The following is a 20,047-nucleotide window of genomic DNA, read 5'->3' as shown; positions in this document are numbered from 1 at the left end:
TGAATAACCAAGGCAACAAGATAGCTCAGAAAGAAAGTGAAAAGTCTCCAGAAAAGGAACTTAGAGATATGGACATTTGTGATTTAAATGACAGAGAATTCAAGATCACAATTCTGAAAAAACTGAACGAGATGCAAGAAAACACAGAAAGGCAGTTTAATGAACTCAGAAACACAATCAAAGAACACCATGAGCATTTTACAAAAGAGATTGAAATCTTGAAAAAGAACCAAATAGAATTTCTGGAGATTAAGAACTCAATAGAAGAAATTAACAATAAAATATCCAGCTTAGGTAGTAGAGTTGACCAGATGGAGGGAAGAATCAGTGACATCGAAGATAAGAACCTGGAATTTACACAGAGGGAAGAAGAAAGAGACTTGAGACTTAAAAGAAATGAAAGAACTCTACAAGAACTTTCTGACTCCATCAGAAAGAGCAATATAAGAATAATGGGCATACCAGAAGGAGTAGAAAGAGAGAAGGGAACAGAGAATATATTCAAACAAATCGTCGATGAGAACTTCCCAAACTTGTGGAAAGAACTGGATCCTCGAATCCAAGAAGCAAATAGAACACCTAATTACCTCAATCCCAACAGGCCTTCACCAAGGCACATTGTATTGAAGCTGTCTAAAATCAATGACAAAGAAAGAATCCTCAAGGCAGCCAGGGAAAAGAAGACGGTAACTTACAAAGGAAAGCCCATTAGATTATCATCAGATTTTTCAGCAGAAACTCTACAAGCTAGGAGGGAATGGAACCAAATATTCAAACTATTGAAAGAGAGAAATTATGAGCCAAGAATAATATATCCAGCAAAGATCTCCTTTAGATATGAAGGAGGAATAAAGACCTTTCCAGACATCCAGAAGCTGAGGGAATTTACTAATACACGACCTGCACTACAAGAAATACTAAAGGAGGCTATTAGACCACCATCAACAGGGACAACTTGTGGCAACTGAAACATAAAAAGGGGGAGCGTAAAGGCCTGAACTGGAATATGGGAATAGAGAAAGTAAGCGTACTGAAGAAACTGGAATACTCTAAATATCAAACTTTCTTTTACATAAACTCAAGGGTAACCACTCAAAATAAACCCAAAATCCAAATAGTCAACTTTGTCAGTTAATACTTTTACAAGAAATAAAACACTCCAAGGAGGTCCTGTAAAGCTCTTAGTTGTACAATTTCCAAAATATTTACATGATAAATATTTTATAACTATTTAAAGGATTCAAAATTCTGGTAATTGTATCAGTTTTTTACATCAAGGTCTAAATGTACCTCCATACCTCAAATCATGACTGTATCTTCACTGTCATTCATGAGATTTGCTTAATCCACCATATTCGCCCAATCCTGCCTAAAATCCCCCAATCCAACATACATCCCAGCTTCCTAGATATACAAATATTTACCTCCTAAAACATAAAAACAAAAGCAACATGTGTTAACAACCTTAAAACCTAAATCTTAAACCCAGCTCCCATTGGATATTTTATGGTTTCTCCTTAGATCTTCCATAATTTCAAATTTAACATAATAGACACACACACACACACACATCCCATCTAAGCAGCCTCAGGTCTTTTTCATCTGCAGATCACAAGATTAAGTCAACAATAATTTCAATCTGTGATCCTCATGGTCAAAATTAGTCCTTAAATCAAGTTCTCAAACAACACCTGACAAGGATGGGCTCAGAAGGGAGGTAGAAGCAGCAGCTCCTTTGAAATTGGTCACTGCTGGGACATCTACTGGTTGCAACAGAGATATGTAAACACAATACCAGATCTATTACAGTGTTCGTTTTACAGGATTTGACATGGACTTAGGAAGTTATACCTGAAAATACGAGCACATACATCAACTGCTGAGTGGTTGTGTCAAAGTTCTTAGCAAGAGCGCTAGCAGTGGCATTAAGGGTAACAAACATTTATCTGCGCAATGAGGGTATTTCTAGTACCTGAAGATGTGATGTAAGCCATGGTCCTGTCCACAGCTGGTATCCACCATGTTAACGCAGATCATACACGGTTTCTGCCCCTACATACAGCTGTGCATTTCTGACAAAATCTGAATCATAGTTCTAGTTCACTTTCATCCTCTATCCCTTCACCCCCAACATCGATATTCTAATTAAAATAACTTCTTTTAGAACATTTTACTTGAAAGTTCATCAAGAACTGCAATGAAGGCTACAGATAAGTAGGAGGAAATACGTGGGCTGAAAGTTCTCTGTTGTTTATTCAGTCTTTCCAGAATTTACTTTTGAGATGATGTCTAATTCTTTTTTCCATCTCCACTTTTAAAAGATTCAACACTGTTTTCCGAAGCACTATGGTCATTATCACTCTTCACAGTGTGTACTCAGTAAAATCATTCCATTGATGAACCAGACTGATGAGAAAAAGCCACAATCACATAGAGATCCTGGTCATCAATTGGCAATTTTTTCAAAAAACACTTTTCCAAACCATTATGGTACTTTTTAGAAGACAGAAATTTTCAGAATTGTTTACTATCAGCTCAACCACTTGCTAGATAACTTCCAGGAAGTTGTTTGGCTTTTCTTTTTTGTGCAAGTTGAACAAAAAAACAGTCTTCCACAGCACAGATTTTTAAGTTAAATGTCCAAATATTAAAACAATGTAAAGTGGTATTTGTATTACCTAGTAGAAATTCTTGGCTAATGTACCTTAATAAATCACTTAAATTCTTTTCTAAAAGGTAGGGCCAAAGGTCAACAACCTCAGTCTAGCCCGTAGGCATTAATTTGGCTGTATGATTCTCCACTTCCTGTAATAGCGTTCCAAAGTTTACAAAAAATGCTCATACAATCAAGTTTACTTCAAACAACATAACGGGTTTGTCTAAGCCAGATTAGGCAATTAGTCTTTTTTGGGGGACGAGATGGCCCTATACTCCCATTTGTATCACCAGGCAGGAAGACAGGCAATGTGATGTTCATTCTGGCAGAAGATGACCTATAAGCTTCAAGTCAGACTGAGCCCTGGGCTTCTTGCTCTGAAGGCACTTCTGACAGCGGTTAGCATAAAGCTGCCAAAAGGATTAGTTTTAAAAGGAATAACCATCCCCCCACCTCTCTGCCTTTTTCTACCTCCCTCTCAATCCCTGTGGAATAGACCATCATCTTTTCTCCCCACTGTAAAAATGGTATGACAAAGGGATCTTCTGGAAGAAGAAGGAAGGAAACCAGCTTCTAGGTTCAGAATCAATTTTCCAGTACTCCAGAGACACTAAAGACAAGGAAGCTCAACACACAGGGCCCGAATCACTGCTTCTCCAGTGTTTCAGAATCAAGCAGTCGGAGACCCGGTGTGGGTCTTAATGAAAGGGAGACTTTGCTTTCGGGGAGACGGAAAGAAACTTGCCTCCTTTTCAACAGCAACTAACTGTTGCTGTTGAAAAGATCTGGAGACCAAGGAAAGGAAAACAGTCTCTTTAAAATCTCAAGCAGAAGATAACCGAGAGACAAAATGGTTTGCTTGTTTGTTTGTTTGTTTTTCAGTTAGGCAAAAAGACATGCCCCACAGCCAGTTCACACCTGGCACACCGCTAGAACTCAGAACAAACAAATTAGTACTAGTGACCATTTAGTCTTTTCCGACCTCAAAGTGTGAACCTGTTCTGGGAACACTCAGATCCATACCCTCTCACTTCACTCTTTGCTTTTCCTCATCTAAACAACTAAATGCTTATTCAATGAATAAATTAGTGAACCCCTAAATAAAAGCAAGTTGTAATACACTGAATACAACCTGAAACAAATGAAACTATCAGAGTATCAAAATTGGCAGAGACTAGCTTTTACTAAACATGTTCTTCTCTTTGCACATATTCAACTAGCTAACATTTCTCATCCTTCTCTGCAGGTCTAGCCAATGGAGTTAAGACTGCCGGTAATGCATGCTAAAAAAAAAAAAAAAAACAGGATTACATAGAGGGGGAATATCAAGTATAAAAATGATAAACGAAAAACACTAAGGGTTTGAAAGACAGAATTTCCACAGAATTAAACAGATCTCAAAAACCTTGTAACGATTTAAAAACAGACAGCATTTCAACATACCACAGAATTATGGAAATATAGTGAAAATTTAAATAATTCAACATCAAACAATATTAAATATAGTGAAAAAGATCAGCTAGCCAGAGGACTGAATAAGAGGGAGGGGAAAGGCGAGATGGCTGTCTGGTAACCCAACAGCTGGTGAAGCCAGAATGAAGTGACTGTGGCTAAATGTAGAATCAAAGCCTGGAACTGAAGACAGGGGCCCAGGAAGGTAGATTAAGTCTGGGAGCCAGGGGAGAGGGGGGTGGGCAAGGGAAGGCTATTGGTGCTTCCCTACCTTTTTCACAACTTCTTCCCCACTGTCTATGTTATATAAATAACTAGCATACAGCCATCAACACTGAAGGCTCTAGCCTGCCCCCCACCCTTTGCCATGTCACTACTCATCTATTACTCCTGGTGCTCCAGGGACAAACCCTCATTACCTAGAATCTGATGGTCCCTGGAAATAATATATCAGTATCCAGTAATATTTGCTGACCTGGCAGAGAAGAGCTGTACTAGCTCAGAAAAAGATGAACATAAAAAAAAAAAAAGCAATGTTTGCTCTTTAGTTTTTCAGGAAATTTTATTCCAGTGGCAAATTGGCTTAGCTATTCACACAAGTTAACCATTAAGTAACTTTCTTGTCTTTTGAAACAGTATTAGGAAACATAAGTGAATGCTTTAAAAAATAATTCTATTCTTAATGATTAAATACATTCAAATGGTATGGGTCAGTTGAAAAAGAGAGCACCTCTCACTGTACTAGACTAACGAAGCATCTCAGTGGAGTGGGGCGTCTTAGTGCCACTGCCTGACTCAGCTCTAGCCAAGTGGCAGGAGGGGCCTTCTGCTTTCCTGATCGGGACACGTGCCAAGCCTTGAGGGGTGAAATTCAATCTCCGTGAAGTGCTTAACACAGGAAGCTAAGTCTAAGTGGGTATGACTTCCTGCCACCTCTTCACACTCACCTTTTTTGTTTTGTTTTTAATCTCCTTCTCCCATATCATACCACACAAATCAAGGAAGGGGAAGACCCCCATCTCTCACAATGGTTACAATGCAAATCAATGGTCAGCCATTAGGGGGCAAGGTCGAGCCATACCAAACCACTCACCAAAATAAATTATGCCATCAGTACTGGCAAAGCCACAGGGAAGCTTTCTAACCCAGGACTGGATTATACATTCATGCAATCTATACCCATCGGCACTAGTCATCTAAAATGTCCTGAATTTATGACTTAATCATTCAGCAGAGGCACGGTTATGAACCAATCCCCCACCACCTGTAAATTCTATAGCTCCCTCCCACCCCACCACTACCCCTCAACCAATAACATTTGAGAAGCTACAGGATGAAGCTTCAGTAATAGATAGCCTTTTACCTACTACAATTTTTGTTTCAATGGACTGTTTCCAAGACCCTTTTTAACAGGGATAAGTGAAAGAGTTTGTGACTAGAGTTTGGAAATAGGTGTCCTCATCTTATTTAATTAGACAGGGTGATCTTGTCATGGCTGGCGAAGTCATTCACGCTCTTAAACCTCAGTTTCAGCATCAATAAAATAAGGGAATGAGTGAACAGGTAGGAAAGGCAGAAGAGCTTTCACTCGACTTCATATGCTCCAATGTAGTTAATTATTTTTAAAAATGTGCGTTAAGTTTTCAAATTAGAAAAATAAAAAGAGGCTTGAAATAATCTCTAATGAGGCTATCTGATATAATGATTGGAGAGTCTGAAATCCATCTGAAATCGCTAAAGCTCCCTAAATGCAGCCTTTACCTTAAACTGCTGTGAAATAGCCAAGACCCCAAAGCCAAACAATGCAGCCCAAGGGTCTGTGTTTAGGGAGAATCAAAAATTGAGGCAGGAGTGAGAGCAATGGGTGTTCTCTGCCTGCAGAGGTATAGAGAGCAGCATTCTTACTGCTATGCCCTGTATGGGTTTTCATTTGCAATTGTCAGAGGAACTTGACACTTCCAGTTTTTTCCTCTTACACTGTCATCTCATGCTGCCATAAAACTTGCCTCACTATCCTCAGAGTCTTCAAATTAATGTCCTCATGCAAATTCAGCCCACTTACTACAGCATAGAAATAAACTCTCTGGGGTATACCTCACACCACCCAAAATCCAGCAGGGAAGCCTCTCCTTCAGTGGTTTCTGTAGCCCCTTTGGGACCAGAGTTAAACAGTTTTCCCATGTTACTTGCATTTATTAGACCCTCTAGAGCCCAGGTCCTCTTTATATTTATGCAATAATCTAGAAAAGAACTAAGGGACATTGCCAGGATATTCTTGCTACAGAAAGCTCTTTGGGATCTAATCTCTAAAAAATTTTTATTTTGCTCCTTAGAGATAGCCAAAGAGCTGGATTTTCAGTTGACCTCGGTAGGTGAAACGGAGCTTCACTGCACAAATGCCCATACAGACTCTTTCATATCTACGTCAGGCCCCCTTCCCTCTTTAAAGGAGTTTCCAGAACTGAGAAGTGAAGTTTAGTTTCACTTATCACAAGCCAATTACACCAACAGGTGGAGGAAAGTGAAAAGGATAAAGAAACAGGAAACTCCTACTTCCCTGCAGCCTCTTTTGCCTACCTTCTCCCTTCTGCCTTCTCTTCCTTCTCCACTGTCGCCCAAACATATAATATAATTTAGTTATTCTTTCTCATTCAACACACTTTCAATAAGCACCTATGTTGTTTCAGGCACTAAGCAAGGTGTCGGAGATACAAACACAAGTAACACATGGCCCATGCCCTTAAGTAATTCACTTGTTGTGGAGACATATTTAAATATTGATAAGGTAAACATCAGATAAGGTAAACATTCAGTCAAATAAACATCAACACATTATATTTGCCATATAAATAGTACATTATGAATGCTTTAAATTTACGGATTTTATCTTTTATTTTTAAATTTTTATTATTTTTTAATATTTTATTATTTTTATATATTTCATTATTTTTATTTTATCTTATCATTTTATATTTTTTATATTTTATTATTTTATTATTATATTTAAATTTTATTATTTATTTTTAAATTTACGGATTTTATCTTTTCCCTGATAAACATACATAGGAGAAATGCTATTCATGTGGGTGACACACCAGTAAGTCTCAGTTTTCCCCATATGTCAAAAGGAGATACTAATAAGTATCTTACTGCTATGCTTTGAAGATTAAACACAAAGCTCTTATTAAGAAAATCTGCTTACTAAATGCTGGCTACTGGCAATAATAATAACTATTATTATTTCATTATTACTAACAAATCACCCGTGACACCCCAGAACTGATGGAGCCACTTCAGTTTGGAGCTTTCAGTATGTGTTGAAGTGACTGCCAGAAAGCAACAGATGAAGTAGCTAAATTTCCCATGTCCTGGCATATTAACATTTCAAGCAATAATAACCTGAACTTTGGGGATTTGAAAATCAGAAGCATAATTAGATCACTGATTTGCTCCTCTCCCAACCTCAGGAGACCCCAGACTGCACCATCAACCCTATGAAGCTACTTTTGGTCTGAGAGAGGAGTACTGTTGTTAGAAATTTTCCATCACCAGCAGCCTTCCCTTTCTGGCATATTAGAGACACAAAAACTAATGATTCAACAAAGCCAGAAGGAGCAGGGCACATTGCTTTGGCAGGGAATATTTCCGCAGGTCTGAGGACGGAAGGACAGGTGGGCCCTTCCTCACAGAGCTAACACAATGGCCACCGAGGCAGCCTCCCTTCACCTGCACTCTATCATAACCTGTCCTACTGGAGCGTTTTCCACCTCCTGGGACCTCCCTCACTTGTGTGACTACCTGCTTTTTATATAAATTATCCCTATTATCTTTGTTGGCTACCATAAAATCATTTTTCCTTGCAATAACAGAGAATTAGATAATTCTCATTAAAAATTAAGTCTCAAGAAAGGAGATTGTAAGTATCAGCAAAATATTATTCTTTTGGATTGCGATCATATAAGCAGGCTTCCTCTTCAGAGTCTGTCTACTTTTGGTGATCAATATAGCATGGAAGAGAGAGGAGGATTTTACCACCATTTCATTACTGTTTTAGTTTACGGGCTGAGGTGAAATGATATAGAATGAGTGCTTCAGAAGCTCTACGTGAATTGTGGGTATCTGTTTCTTAGGAAACATGGAGCCTCGACCTATGGAGAACAAAAAACCCAAAGGAGCAGTGCCAGGAGGAATTACAACACTCTCCCGAAATTTTCAGGGTGGCAGAGAGTCGGGGGGGGGGGGCACAACCACTCTAAAGCTCATGGAACAAAATAAAAGAGCTAATAATACATAATATACAAAGCCTACTCTTTACCTTTACAGAGTAACTTTACTAAGTTTTAAAACAACTTGTCTCTTCCTAGCCCCAGAATAAAGTAACCCACACACAAAAATTACTACCAATGACAATGGAATACTACATACTATTTAAAAGAAAGAGGTAGAGACATATATACTGATGAATATATCAAGATGCAGAAGAGTGTGTGCATGTGTGTGTGAGTGTGTGTGTATTCGGATACTTTTTTCTTTGTTTTTAAAACCAAATACATAAAAAAGCTGGAAGGATACTTCAAAATCTTACCAGTGGATCCCTAGAATTTGGAGGGCAGAGAGAAAGAAAACGGAGAATTCCACTTTTTATTTTATATCCCTTTGAAGAGTCTGAATTTGTTATTTTGTATTAATGATAAAATAGAAATACCTAGAGAGTTGTTAAAAACTGAAATAATTTTTTATCAGTTTAAGCAATGTTTCTTTATGAACAATTCACCTTCTTGCATGAATATACATCAATTAGAGGACCTGCATTAATCAACCCACTATGTAAGGTAAATAGTAAAACAGATCGTCTGAATTTGGTTTGCCCACTTAACCAAATTTCCCAGAAAATGTAACTACAAAGTGTTTTAAAGTCAGTCTGGCCCAATGGCTCAGGTGGTTGCAGTGCCCTGCTCCTAACGCCGAGGTTGCCGGTTCAATTCCCACATGGTGCAGTGAGCTGCGCTCTCTACAGCTAAGATTGTGAACAACAGTTCTCCCGACTGCCTCAGTTGGGAGGAGCACAAGGCTCATAATACCAGCATGGGCCAGGGAGCTGGGTCGTACACAACTAGACTGAGAAACAACGACTTGAACCGGGGGACACAGGGAATAATAGAAGGGGGGGAAATGTTTTAAAGTAAAGGAGAGAATCAAAATAATGCAACAATAAAAGAAGTCATTTTCTAACTTGTCCTTTGGTCATAAGAAACAGGATGGCAGTGTCACGAAATAGAAATCCATGCACCTCCTGGAAAAAGTCTAGTGTATGAGTATTTGGGGAGGAAATCTGGTTCTCTTCCTTTATTATTTCTTGATAAAAGCATCACTATTTCTTACCTGATCACATATCAGTTCCCACTTTTTCTCATTGTCATACTGCCGCAGTAACCTGGCTTTGTCAGGGGGTAGGTTCATAGCATTCTGGAAAAAAAAAAAAAGAAGAGGGATGTCACATTCCATAATAGACTGCTAATGGGTAACTCATAGGCAGACCAAAGAATACAACTGTGGTTCTTTGAGGACTTCTTTTCAATTCCCAGCATCTCATTAAACAGAAACATACTGCAGAAGTCATTTAAACATCAAATCGTTTTAATGGGAGGGGAGAGACTCTGAAGTCCTATGCTGGGACATCAAGGTGGTCTGCTTTGAACTACAGACTTACATTTCAGCAAAGGTAATGCATTATTTCTTCATTTATTAGTGGGCTCCCAGTCGACTCAACAAAAGGTCAGACTGTTGAGAAGGTATTGCCCCGATTTCTTTTTAAAGCACTGCAGCCCCACTAGACACAGAACAGAAAACACAAAAAGAAAACTCAACGACCAGAACCGTTGATCTACCAACATCTACTTTAACAGAAAACTACAAGTAAAAGAATATATTTTTTTTTGTATGAAAACAATGCAACTGTTTTTTGTCACCTCTGTGAGATGACAACACTCTTGCAGGATATATGTTAACATAAACAACCACAATTCTCAGTTTAGCTATATTGGTTTATGAAATTGGGCTTGCAGTGAGAAATTGACCATAAGCTAAAGAGAAGTCTATACATCAGCACTCATATAACGCCCGCTTTTGTCAATACAGCACACCTTCTATAGCGTTGGCCATGGATTTTCCCCAGCTATTCACATATTAGTCTAATGTCCCAAATAACCAATCACACACATTCCCAAGATACTTGGCTCAGGTCTGAGGTGAGATCTTTAGCTACAAAACATGGCAGAGTGAGACAGCCCAGAAGGAATTCAGATCTGTTCCCTTGGCCTCCCTAAAGTTCCTGTGCTCTAAACAACTAAGTAGTCAATTAATGTCTTATATCTATTAATTGTCATGTCTATGCCCTGTATCAGCATTGTCAATCATACCTATCACAAAATAAACAATACAGTTCTTTGCCTGGGTCAGTATTCCAAATGCAAAGTTCTTGAACTTTTATTGCTCAAGCCCCTACACCTCTCTGGAGCTTGGCTTATAGAGAAACAATTTCCATTGCCACGGTTACTGTCTCACGTTATCTCATTAAACAAATTTAATAGAGGCAAGGGTGGGTGAGTTAATAGAGACAGAGAATTAACCTTTGATAATACCGATAAATATAACTCAAATATTTTCCCTTAAACTCAATCTGGCACCCAAATTGGAATGCCTAAGTAGGTGCTAGATATACACCACTTACTAATTTAAATGTAACTCATTTGAATCTAATAAACTGTCTTCAGAATATTTAAGTTTTTAATTACCCCCAAAGCTGACAACATACTTAGAAGAGCTTTGGACTCGAGTTTTCCATGGTACTATCAAGGCTTTTCCATAGAAATACCTAAAATTGAAAAAGTATTTTCATATGGCCTATCTCCATAGAATATCTACTTGAACTAGAATGTAAAATATCCACTTGAATTTATTTGTTATTTTAATTTTACAATGTTAAACAACAACTCCTGGGATAAAGCAAAAGAGAATTCTATGTGCATTTTTCTGAGGGAGCCCAATGTTATTGACCATTAAATAACCAGTCCATCATTGTTTATTTGCACTCTAGAGATGGATTATTTCCTCTTAAACTGATCCTGACCTCATACAAATGCCCCTGGGTATGATTATGCATTAAATAAGAACAATAAGTTTATGAGGTAAGTTAAATGAGTTTTCTCTGAGGCCTTATTAATCTCTTGAGATATAAAGGGGATAAGGAAAAGAATGCCTGAACTACAAGGTGCCAAGCACTGTATGAGGTACTTTGCATACATAATCTCAAGTAACCTTCATAACAAGCCCATGAGATATATATAATTTTCCCCATTTTATATAAGGGGAAACAGACCTGGCAGAAGTAGGTGAATTTGCTCAAGTTGGAGAGATTCAACAGAAGTGAAAACAGGACCTAAACTTAGTCTGTTGGACAAACACTGAAAAATGCCACAAAGCATTTTTTTTTGACAAGGCAAAAATAGCAAATAAGTGACTTTCTGTTAGTACTCTACTAGACACTCATGCAGAAAGCAGTGTGCGAACCTGCAAGAGGAATGAGATGCAGGCTCTGTTGTTACTGCAAAGAAAAAGCAAAGATGCTCCTTTCTAAATTAACTTTTATTTTAACAAAACAGTCTTTCATTCAACAAATGTTTATGAAGCACCACCCTTGTACGAGCACTGTGCCACATGGCACAATGGAGAACAAATGAGATATGATCCTCATGGAGCATCATATTATGGTGGGGAACATACAGGTGAAACAAACTCATCTTCTTAAACTCTGATACATCTGGATAGACATTATCAGAGGGCAAGTTTAGATTGGACGATCTGGACGATCTCAGGAAAAAGTAACAAGATGATTCCTAAAAACGAGAAGGAGTGAGCCCAGTGAAGAGTGGATGACAGCATTTTGAGCAGAGGAAACAGATGAAAAGACGCTAAGGCAGAAACAGGTTGGCACATAAAAAAGATGAAAGAGAATGAGCGTGACTGGAGATGGAGTAAAAGAGAGGGAATGAGGGAAAGATAAAATTGGAGAGGTAAGTCAAAACTATGTCATGCCCAGCTATATAGGTCAGGGTAAATGCTTTTTATTTAATCTAAAGTGCAAAAAATCCCAGCAACCTAACATTATATCTTAAAGAACTAGAAAAATGACAACAAATAAAACCCAAATTGAGCAGAAGAAAGGAAATAATAAAAATTGGAGCAGAATTAAATGAAATAGAGAACAGACAATAGAAAAAAATTAGTGCAACAAAGAACTGGTTCTTTGAAAAGATTAATAAAATTGACAAACCCCTGGATAGACTCATTAAGGAAAAAAGAGAAAAGACACAAACAAAATAAAAAATGAAAGAGGAGAAGTTATGACAGATACCATAAAAATACAAAGGATCATACAAGAATACTATGAAGGACTAAATGCCACCAAATGCAATAACCTAAAAGAAACAAACAAGTTCTTACAAATATATAACCTTCCTAGACTGAATCACGAAGAACTGGAAAATCTAAAAAGACGATCAACAGTAAAGAAGTTGAAACAATCATCCAAAACCTGCCCAAAAGTAAAAATCCAGGACCAAACGGCTTCACTAGTGAATTCTACCAAACATTCAAACATGATTTAATACCTGTCCTCCTCAAACACTTCCAAAAAATTAAAGAAGAGGCAATACTACCTAACTCATTTTATGAGGCCACCATTACTCTGATACCAAAACCTGGTAAGGATAAGAGGAAAAAGAAAACTACAGACCAACATCTCTGATGAATACAGATGCAAAAATCCTCAACAAAATACTAGCAAATTGAATACAACAATACATTAAAAAGATTACATATCACGATCAAGTGGAGTTCATTCCAGGGGCACAAGGATGGTTCAACATATGCAAATTGATCAATGTGATACATCACATAAACAAAACAGAAGACAAAAATCACATGATCATATCAATAGATGCAGAAAAAGCATGTGACAAGATACAACATCCATTTATAATTAAAACCCTTAACATAGGTGTAGAAGGAAAGTACCTCAACATATTATAGGTCACATAAAACAAATCCTCAGCTAATATCATCCTTACTGGTGAAAAACTGAAAGCCTTCCTTTTAAGCTCAGGAACAAGACAGGGACGCCCCCTCTCACCACTGTTATTCAACATAGTATTAGAAGTCCTAGCCAGAGCAATCAGGCAAGAGAAAGAAATAAAAGGCATCCAAATTGGGAATGAAGTTAAATTGTCACTTTTTGCACATGACATGAGTCTTTATATAGAAGACCTTAGAGACGCCACAAAAAAACTATTAGCAATAAACAAATACAATTAAGTTGCAGGATACAAATCAATGTACAAAAATCTATTATGTTTCTATATACTAAAAATAAAATTTCAGAAAAAGAAATGAAAACAACAACAACAAAAAAATCCCCGATTCCTTTTGCAATTGCAAAAAAAAGAATAAAATACCTAGGAATAAAGTTAAAAAAGGATGTGAAGACCTATATGCTGAAAACTATAAAACATTGTTAAAAGAAATTGAAGAAGACACACAAAAAAAAATGGAAAGATATTCCGTGTTCATTGATTGGAAGAATCAACATAGTTAAAATGACCATATACAGATGTAATGCAATCCCCATCAAAATACCAATGGCATTTTTTCAAGAAATAGAACCAAAAATCATCAGATTTGCATGGAATCACAAAAAGACCCTGAAGAGCCAAAGCAATCCCAAGAATAAAGAACAAGACTGGAGGTATCACACTCCCTGATTTCAATTTATACTACGAACCAACAATAATCAAAACAGCATGGTAGTGGAACAAAAACAGACTCACAGACCAATGGAATAGAATTGAGAACCAGAAATAAACCCACATATATATACAGAGGGTATATAAAATGTATACACATTTTAAGAAAGGAAAAAACTATTAAAATTACACTGATGGTAACCACTTTGAGTACCTCTTTTAATTGCAGAAATTATATGTGATTTGTATTCATCTTTTGTTATAGATATCTATTGAGTATTATAATTTTAATAGTTTTTTCCTACCTTAAAATGTGTACACATTTTGTTGTGGCAGATAATGTACACGTTTTGTATGGGCAGATAATTTTCGACAAAGGAACCAAAAATATACAATGAAGAAAAGAAAGCCTCTTCAAGAAATGGTACTAGGAAAATTGGAAAGCCACATGTAAAAAATGAAGCTAGACTGCTATCTGTCACCATATACCAAAATTAACTCAAAATGGATCAAAGACCTAAACCTAAGACTTAAAACAATAAATTGCACAGAGGAAAGCATAGGTACTAAACTTATAGACCATGGGGTCAAAGAGGATTTTATGAATTTGACCTCAAAGGCAAGGGAAGTAAGAGAAAATAAATGAATGGTGTTATATCAAACTAAAAGGCTTCTGCACAGCAAAAGAGACCATCAATAAAACAAAGAGAGATACTTGATAACAACACCTCCAATAAGGTGCTGATACCCAAAATATATAAAGAACTCATACAAATCAACAACAACAACAAAACAAAACAAACAGTCCAATTAAAAAATGGTGAGAAGACCTGAACAGACACCTCTCCCAAGAAGACAAACAAATGGCCAACAGATATGTGTAAAAATGCTCAACTTCGTTAGCTATTAGGGAAATGCATATAAAAATCACAACGAGACACCATCTCACAGCTGTTGTAATGGCTAATATCAACAAGACATTGTTATTACTTGTGGAGCAAAAGGAACCCTTATACACTGCTAGTGGGAATGGAAATTGGTACAGCCTATATAGAAAACAGTATGGAGGTTCCTCAAAAAAATTAAGAATAGAATTATCATATGACCCAGCAAGCCCTCCTTTGCGTATCTACCCAAAAAAATCTGAAAACATTTATCCACAAAGATACACGTACCCCTATGTTCATTGCAGCATTATTCATGGTGGCCAAGACATGGAAACAACCAGTGTCCTTTGACAGCTGATTGGATAAAGATGTGGTGTATATATACACAATGGAATATTAGTTGGCCATAAGATAATATTAGTGTGGCCATTTGCCACAATATGGATAGATCTTGAGAGTATCATGCTAAGCAAAATAAGTTAAACAGAAAAAGTCGAGAACTGTATGACTTTACTCATATATGGAATATAAAACCGAAAACAAACAAAAAAATCATAGACACAGACAACAGTTTAGTGGTTACCAGAGGGTAAGGGGAGAAGAGAGGTGATAGAAGAAGGTAAAGGAGGTCAAATACATGGTGGTAGAAAAGAGAACTGACTCTGGATGGCGATCGCGCAGTGCAATATAAGGATGATGTACCGTAGAGATGTACACTTGAAACACATATAATTTTACTTACCAACCTCACCCCAACAAATTTCATGAAAATAAAAAACAAATGAAGACACTATCATAGCATATAGCATTATATTATACACTATTACACTAATTACACTAATTACACTATTACACTAATATTACACTATTATAGCATATAGCATTATAGCATAAAAATAGAATCCATGAATTTATTACCAGCATTCTTTTGTGTGGATGATAACTGTATATTTGTATTGTCAGATCCAACAGATAAACCTGGTATCATGCTCGACTTTTTGATTAAATCCTGTGTTCTTTGAATCTCTCATGAAGGCTTGTAAGCATGAGATGGCATAATCACGTTACGTTTTACAAAGATGACTGTAGGTCCTATATGGACAACTGATGAGCAACAGCAAAAGTGGAAGCCAGGAGGCCAGTTAAGGGGCAGGGCAGTAGTTCAAATGAATGATGATGACTTGGACAAAGTTGATGAAATTAGTAGGTGGCTATCAGAAATATTAAGTGAAATCGACTAGTTAGACTTAAGGGTTAAGGGAAGATGTCAAGAATTACTACCTTGCTTCTACCTTGAGTCACTAGGTGAATGGTGGTCCGTTTATTAAGAGCAGCGTCGAAAGAAAAGCACCGGTCTGGAGGAGGTGGTGAAGAGTAAGATTTCTAAATGGCCTGTGTAGGTCTGAGATCGCTATGAGACAACCAAGAAAACAGTCAAGCAGGCAGGTAGATACACGATTCTGGAGGGTAAAAGAAAGATATGTATCTTTCTGAATAAGAAGAGTCAGAAAATCTTTTGGGGCCTGATGACTAGTTATTGTTGGGCGAAGATGCTAATATCAGTACACTGCTACTGCACTTGGTAATCACTCATCTAAAATAACCCCTTCCATGGGACAAGCCTCTGAACTACTCAGGCATACACTGCACCGCTTACTAATTCTACAGGGACGACACGGGAGTGGTTCTATTTAAAATCAGACACTCCACAGATGCCTGGCTAAAGTTCAGTGATGTTGTGATTAGCTGGTAATAACTGCCCTTAAACTTTTTTAGAGTGAACTCATTCCTTTTGTGCTGCACAGGGCAGGACTCTAAGAGTCCAAGCTAAATGTTTGTGCAGGTATTCCCAAGAGTCCAAGCTATTTTTCTGAGGAAAACATTGCCTCTATCCCCAGGTCTCTTTGCCGCCTGTATAAAAACGGATTGCTCTTCTATTTGACTGAAAATGTAAATCAACTTCCAAGTTTTCTTAACAGAGACAACTCTACCTCTTCCACACTATGTGATATCTGTGACATAGGGCTCTCCTTTCCTTACTTGCATCCATCAATCCATCCAGTATTTACTGAGCTTTGACCACGTGCTAGAATATCTGCACTGTAGGCATAGGAGAGGATTTAATCATAATGTTGCTACACTCAAGTACATGCCAAAGGTCCACTGAAGACACAGGCTATTTGAGTTGAAAAGTTTAGTGGATGTTAATTATCTATGTCTAGATTGTACAAGTCCTTAGCTAAAATAAATGAAACCATCCAAGAGCATTCTTTCTATAAGAAATGTCCCTTTACTTCCTTTCAACCTTGCAGGAACCATCTCAAGTATCATTAGAACCTTCCCCCAACTATACACGTTTCCATGGTAGCTCCTTGCACATGGTACCCTAATAATCTGTTTCCCTACCCAAATTTCCCACTCGACTAAGTACTTCAAGGACAATTTCTTTGTTAATCTGCAGTGTCTGGCACAGTAAATGGCAAACAATAGGCACTAGGCGGATTGCTGAATAAATGAAAAGCAAACTAACTTGGTCATACTGTGCAGTCTGAAAATATGTTCACTGATTTATATTTATGCTTCAGCTATTAACAAAGTCTATACAGTAGAGACTTTTTGTTTCTTATAAAACCTCATTCAATGATAATATATATTACTCATTACTAATTCTCAAGTAAGAATTCATGGGGGAAAATCTTCAAGTTCAATTCTAGCAACACTTCCCTGAAAAGAAAAATGATGTTTTGGGCGTTCTTCTGCCACATATAGTAAACCATGGGAACGGAACCTTGTTTTGTTTTTGTTGCCAGGAAATTCAGATCGGTATCAACAATAACAATTAATCTACCCCAAGTGTTCGTTACATTTATGGTTTATATTCTGCTTTTATTCTTAACTGTACTATTTTAGATTGTTTTTTAAATGTGCTTTCCATCTCAGAACCTTTTGAAACTAGAAGGTAAATAACAATGAAATATCAAGTTTCTGGGTACTTCATGGAGAAATTAATTATGGTTAAAAAACAGTCTGTGAGAGTCTAGACATCTGAAGTTATAGTTACAGATTAATTATCATATACAACACAGAGCACAAGAAAGCTACCTAACTCATTCAGAAACAAATAAACCCATGTCCTTAGGAATGTAGTTTTCTGATATCAGCTCTTGTCCCAAGTCTGTGGGAACAAAGAAAACTTGCAAAATGTCCTTCTTTCCCCCTACTATCCTCAAGGCTCATGTTGAGAAACCCACAATCATATGCAGACACACAGCAGTGAAGGTGAATCGTACCAAAACACACCTTATGTAATATAGCACCTTTGTTCTCGTAATCTCTAAATTAAAACTTCTAAGTATTAAGTCACCAGATGAAACAACAGAAACTCTTCTATTACATAACCACCTGCATAGACTCCACAAGCAGAGTTCCTCATGGAAGAAGGGAAAAGCACGTCCCAAGAGAAATACCTTACTCAGACAATGTTTTAGCGTTAAACGATAAAAGAGCTTTTACTTTTTTTTAATTTGTAGTAAAAATTATATATAAAATGTGCCCTTTTAATCATGTTTAAGTGTACAGTGTAGTAGTGTTAACTGTATTCACAGTGTTGTGTGACATTTCTCTAGAACTCTTTCATCTTGGGAAACTGAAATTCCACCCAAATAACAACTCCTCGTTTCTCCCCCCCTGGAGCCACGATGCTTTGCTACAGAAAGCAAGGAAATGTGATGGGGTGCAACTGTATGCTTGGGTCACACAGTAGAAGTAAGGTCTAATGAGGCAGCATGGGACAGGGCTTCACTCATTGGGCTCTGGAGTTGGATCAGCTGGGTTCCAACTCTGCTCAAGCACTTATTAATGGCGATCTTATGCCACACAACTTGAATCAAAAAGCAAACTGAAATGAACAAACAGTCCAGCCTTGAAAGAGCCAGTAAATGCAATTCAACATTGAAGGTCAGAATCAAAGCCAAGGGTCAAAAACAACAAGATGTCCCATTTATTGATGGTCTGATATGTCTCAGGCACTTAGGCTCTCTGCACACATTATCCAAGTTATTCTGCTTTATAATCTTGACAAGTAGGTATTATCTTCTCCATTTAACAAAGAAAGAAACAGAACGACAAGGAGGTTAAGTGACTCTTCCATACATGAGATAGGTGGCAAAGCCAGGCCTCAAAAGAGAGGTCTATATGACCACGCTCTTTCCATGATACTTAAGCTCTAGTGTTTCTAAAATATGACCTGTTTAAGTAAAGCAATCCAACAATTCTACCTGAATAACCAGAGATACAGTCATCAGCATGGAAGATGACAGTGAAAATGCACAGTAGTATTTAAGCTATTGATATTTTCAGACAGAATAATGGCATTTTAACAGTAGTCTTAAATATCTTTAAAAATATGAAATAGAACCACCACCACACACCCCCAAAAAAGTTACTGAGTCAAGTCTATAGGTAGTCAGGTACTCTCTCAATTCAGTAAATACTTAATAAACTCCGATTTAAAAAACAACACACAAATGAAGGTGGAAATACAAACATGAGGAAAACTCAGGCTTCAGTGAAGCAGAAGGACAGAAAATAAGTTCACCAATACAAAACAGAGCCTGTTACATAACATACCAAGCCTCAGAGAAACAGCCATTACTTTTCTTTATGAAAAGCAGGACATGCAATGGGCTGGGCTTGAATGTGTGGGGAGGGCAGTAAAGAATGGCATTTAATGGCATAATATGATTTTTAATATTTGAGCTCTGGAGATGGGCCACCTGGGTTGCAATCCTAACTCTACCACTCATTAATAGTGTAAACTTGGATAAATTATTTAAACTAAATCTCAGTTTCCTCACTCGTAAAATGGAGATGACAATGATGAGAAGGATGATGGTGGTCATGATACTACCTGCCTCATAGAGCTTGAGAAAAATTAAATTGGGTAATGCATGAGGGTAGCACAAAGTAGTTATATGGAAAGCACTCAATATGTTAGGTCTTATTATTCCCATTATTTTAGATGAAGAGAAAGTGTAAACAGAGGTATGACTATAGAAGAGGGCAGAGGATGGGGAGCTACACAGAATAAACCTGAGGGTCAGGTGCGGGTAGTATGAGACCCAGTTAGCAAGGCAGGACCTTGGACACTGACCACGGAATTTTAAACTTACTTGACAGGCAGTGGGAAGTCACCAGCCAAGGAAACATCCAGGAGAAACAAGTCTTTGAGATACTCGCATCACACTAGGTAA

At 37.4% G+C, this 20,047-nt stretch overlaps 1 protein-coding gene across 7 annotated transcripts in view; it reads right to left on the bottom strand.

Annotated features, from left to right (window-relative positions):
• Positions 1-20,047, bottom strand: part of FMNL2 (formin like 2) — a 283,998-nt gene that overhangs the window by 109,796 nt on the left and 154,155 nt on the right. For all 7 annotated transcript variants that reach the window (XM_081051468.1, XM_081051471.1, XM_081051467.1 and 4 more), the window contains exon 2: positions 9,491-9,574. In XM_081051468.1, coding sequence (XP_080907594.1) covers positions 9,491-9,574 — 84 coding nt within the window. The remainder of the gene's footprint in view (positions 1-9,490; positions 9,575-20,047) is intronic.

The sequence above is a fragment of the Rhinolophus hipposideros genome (assembly GCF_964194185.1).
Source record: "Rhinolophus hipposideros genome assembly, chromosome: 6".
Lineage (NCBI taxonomy): Eukaryota > Metazoa > Chordata > Mammalia > Chiroptera > Rhinolophidae > Rhinolophus > Rhinolophus hipposideros.
The sequence above is the reverse complement of the archived record's forward strand: the minus strand, read 5'-3'. Positions and strand labels throughout refer to the sequence as shown.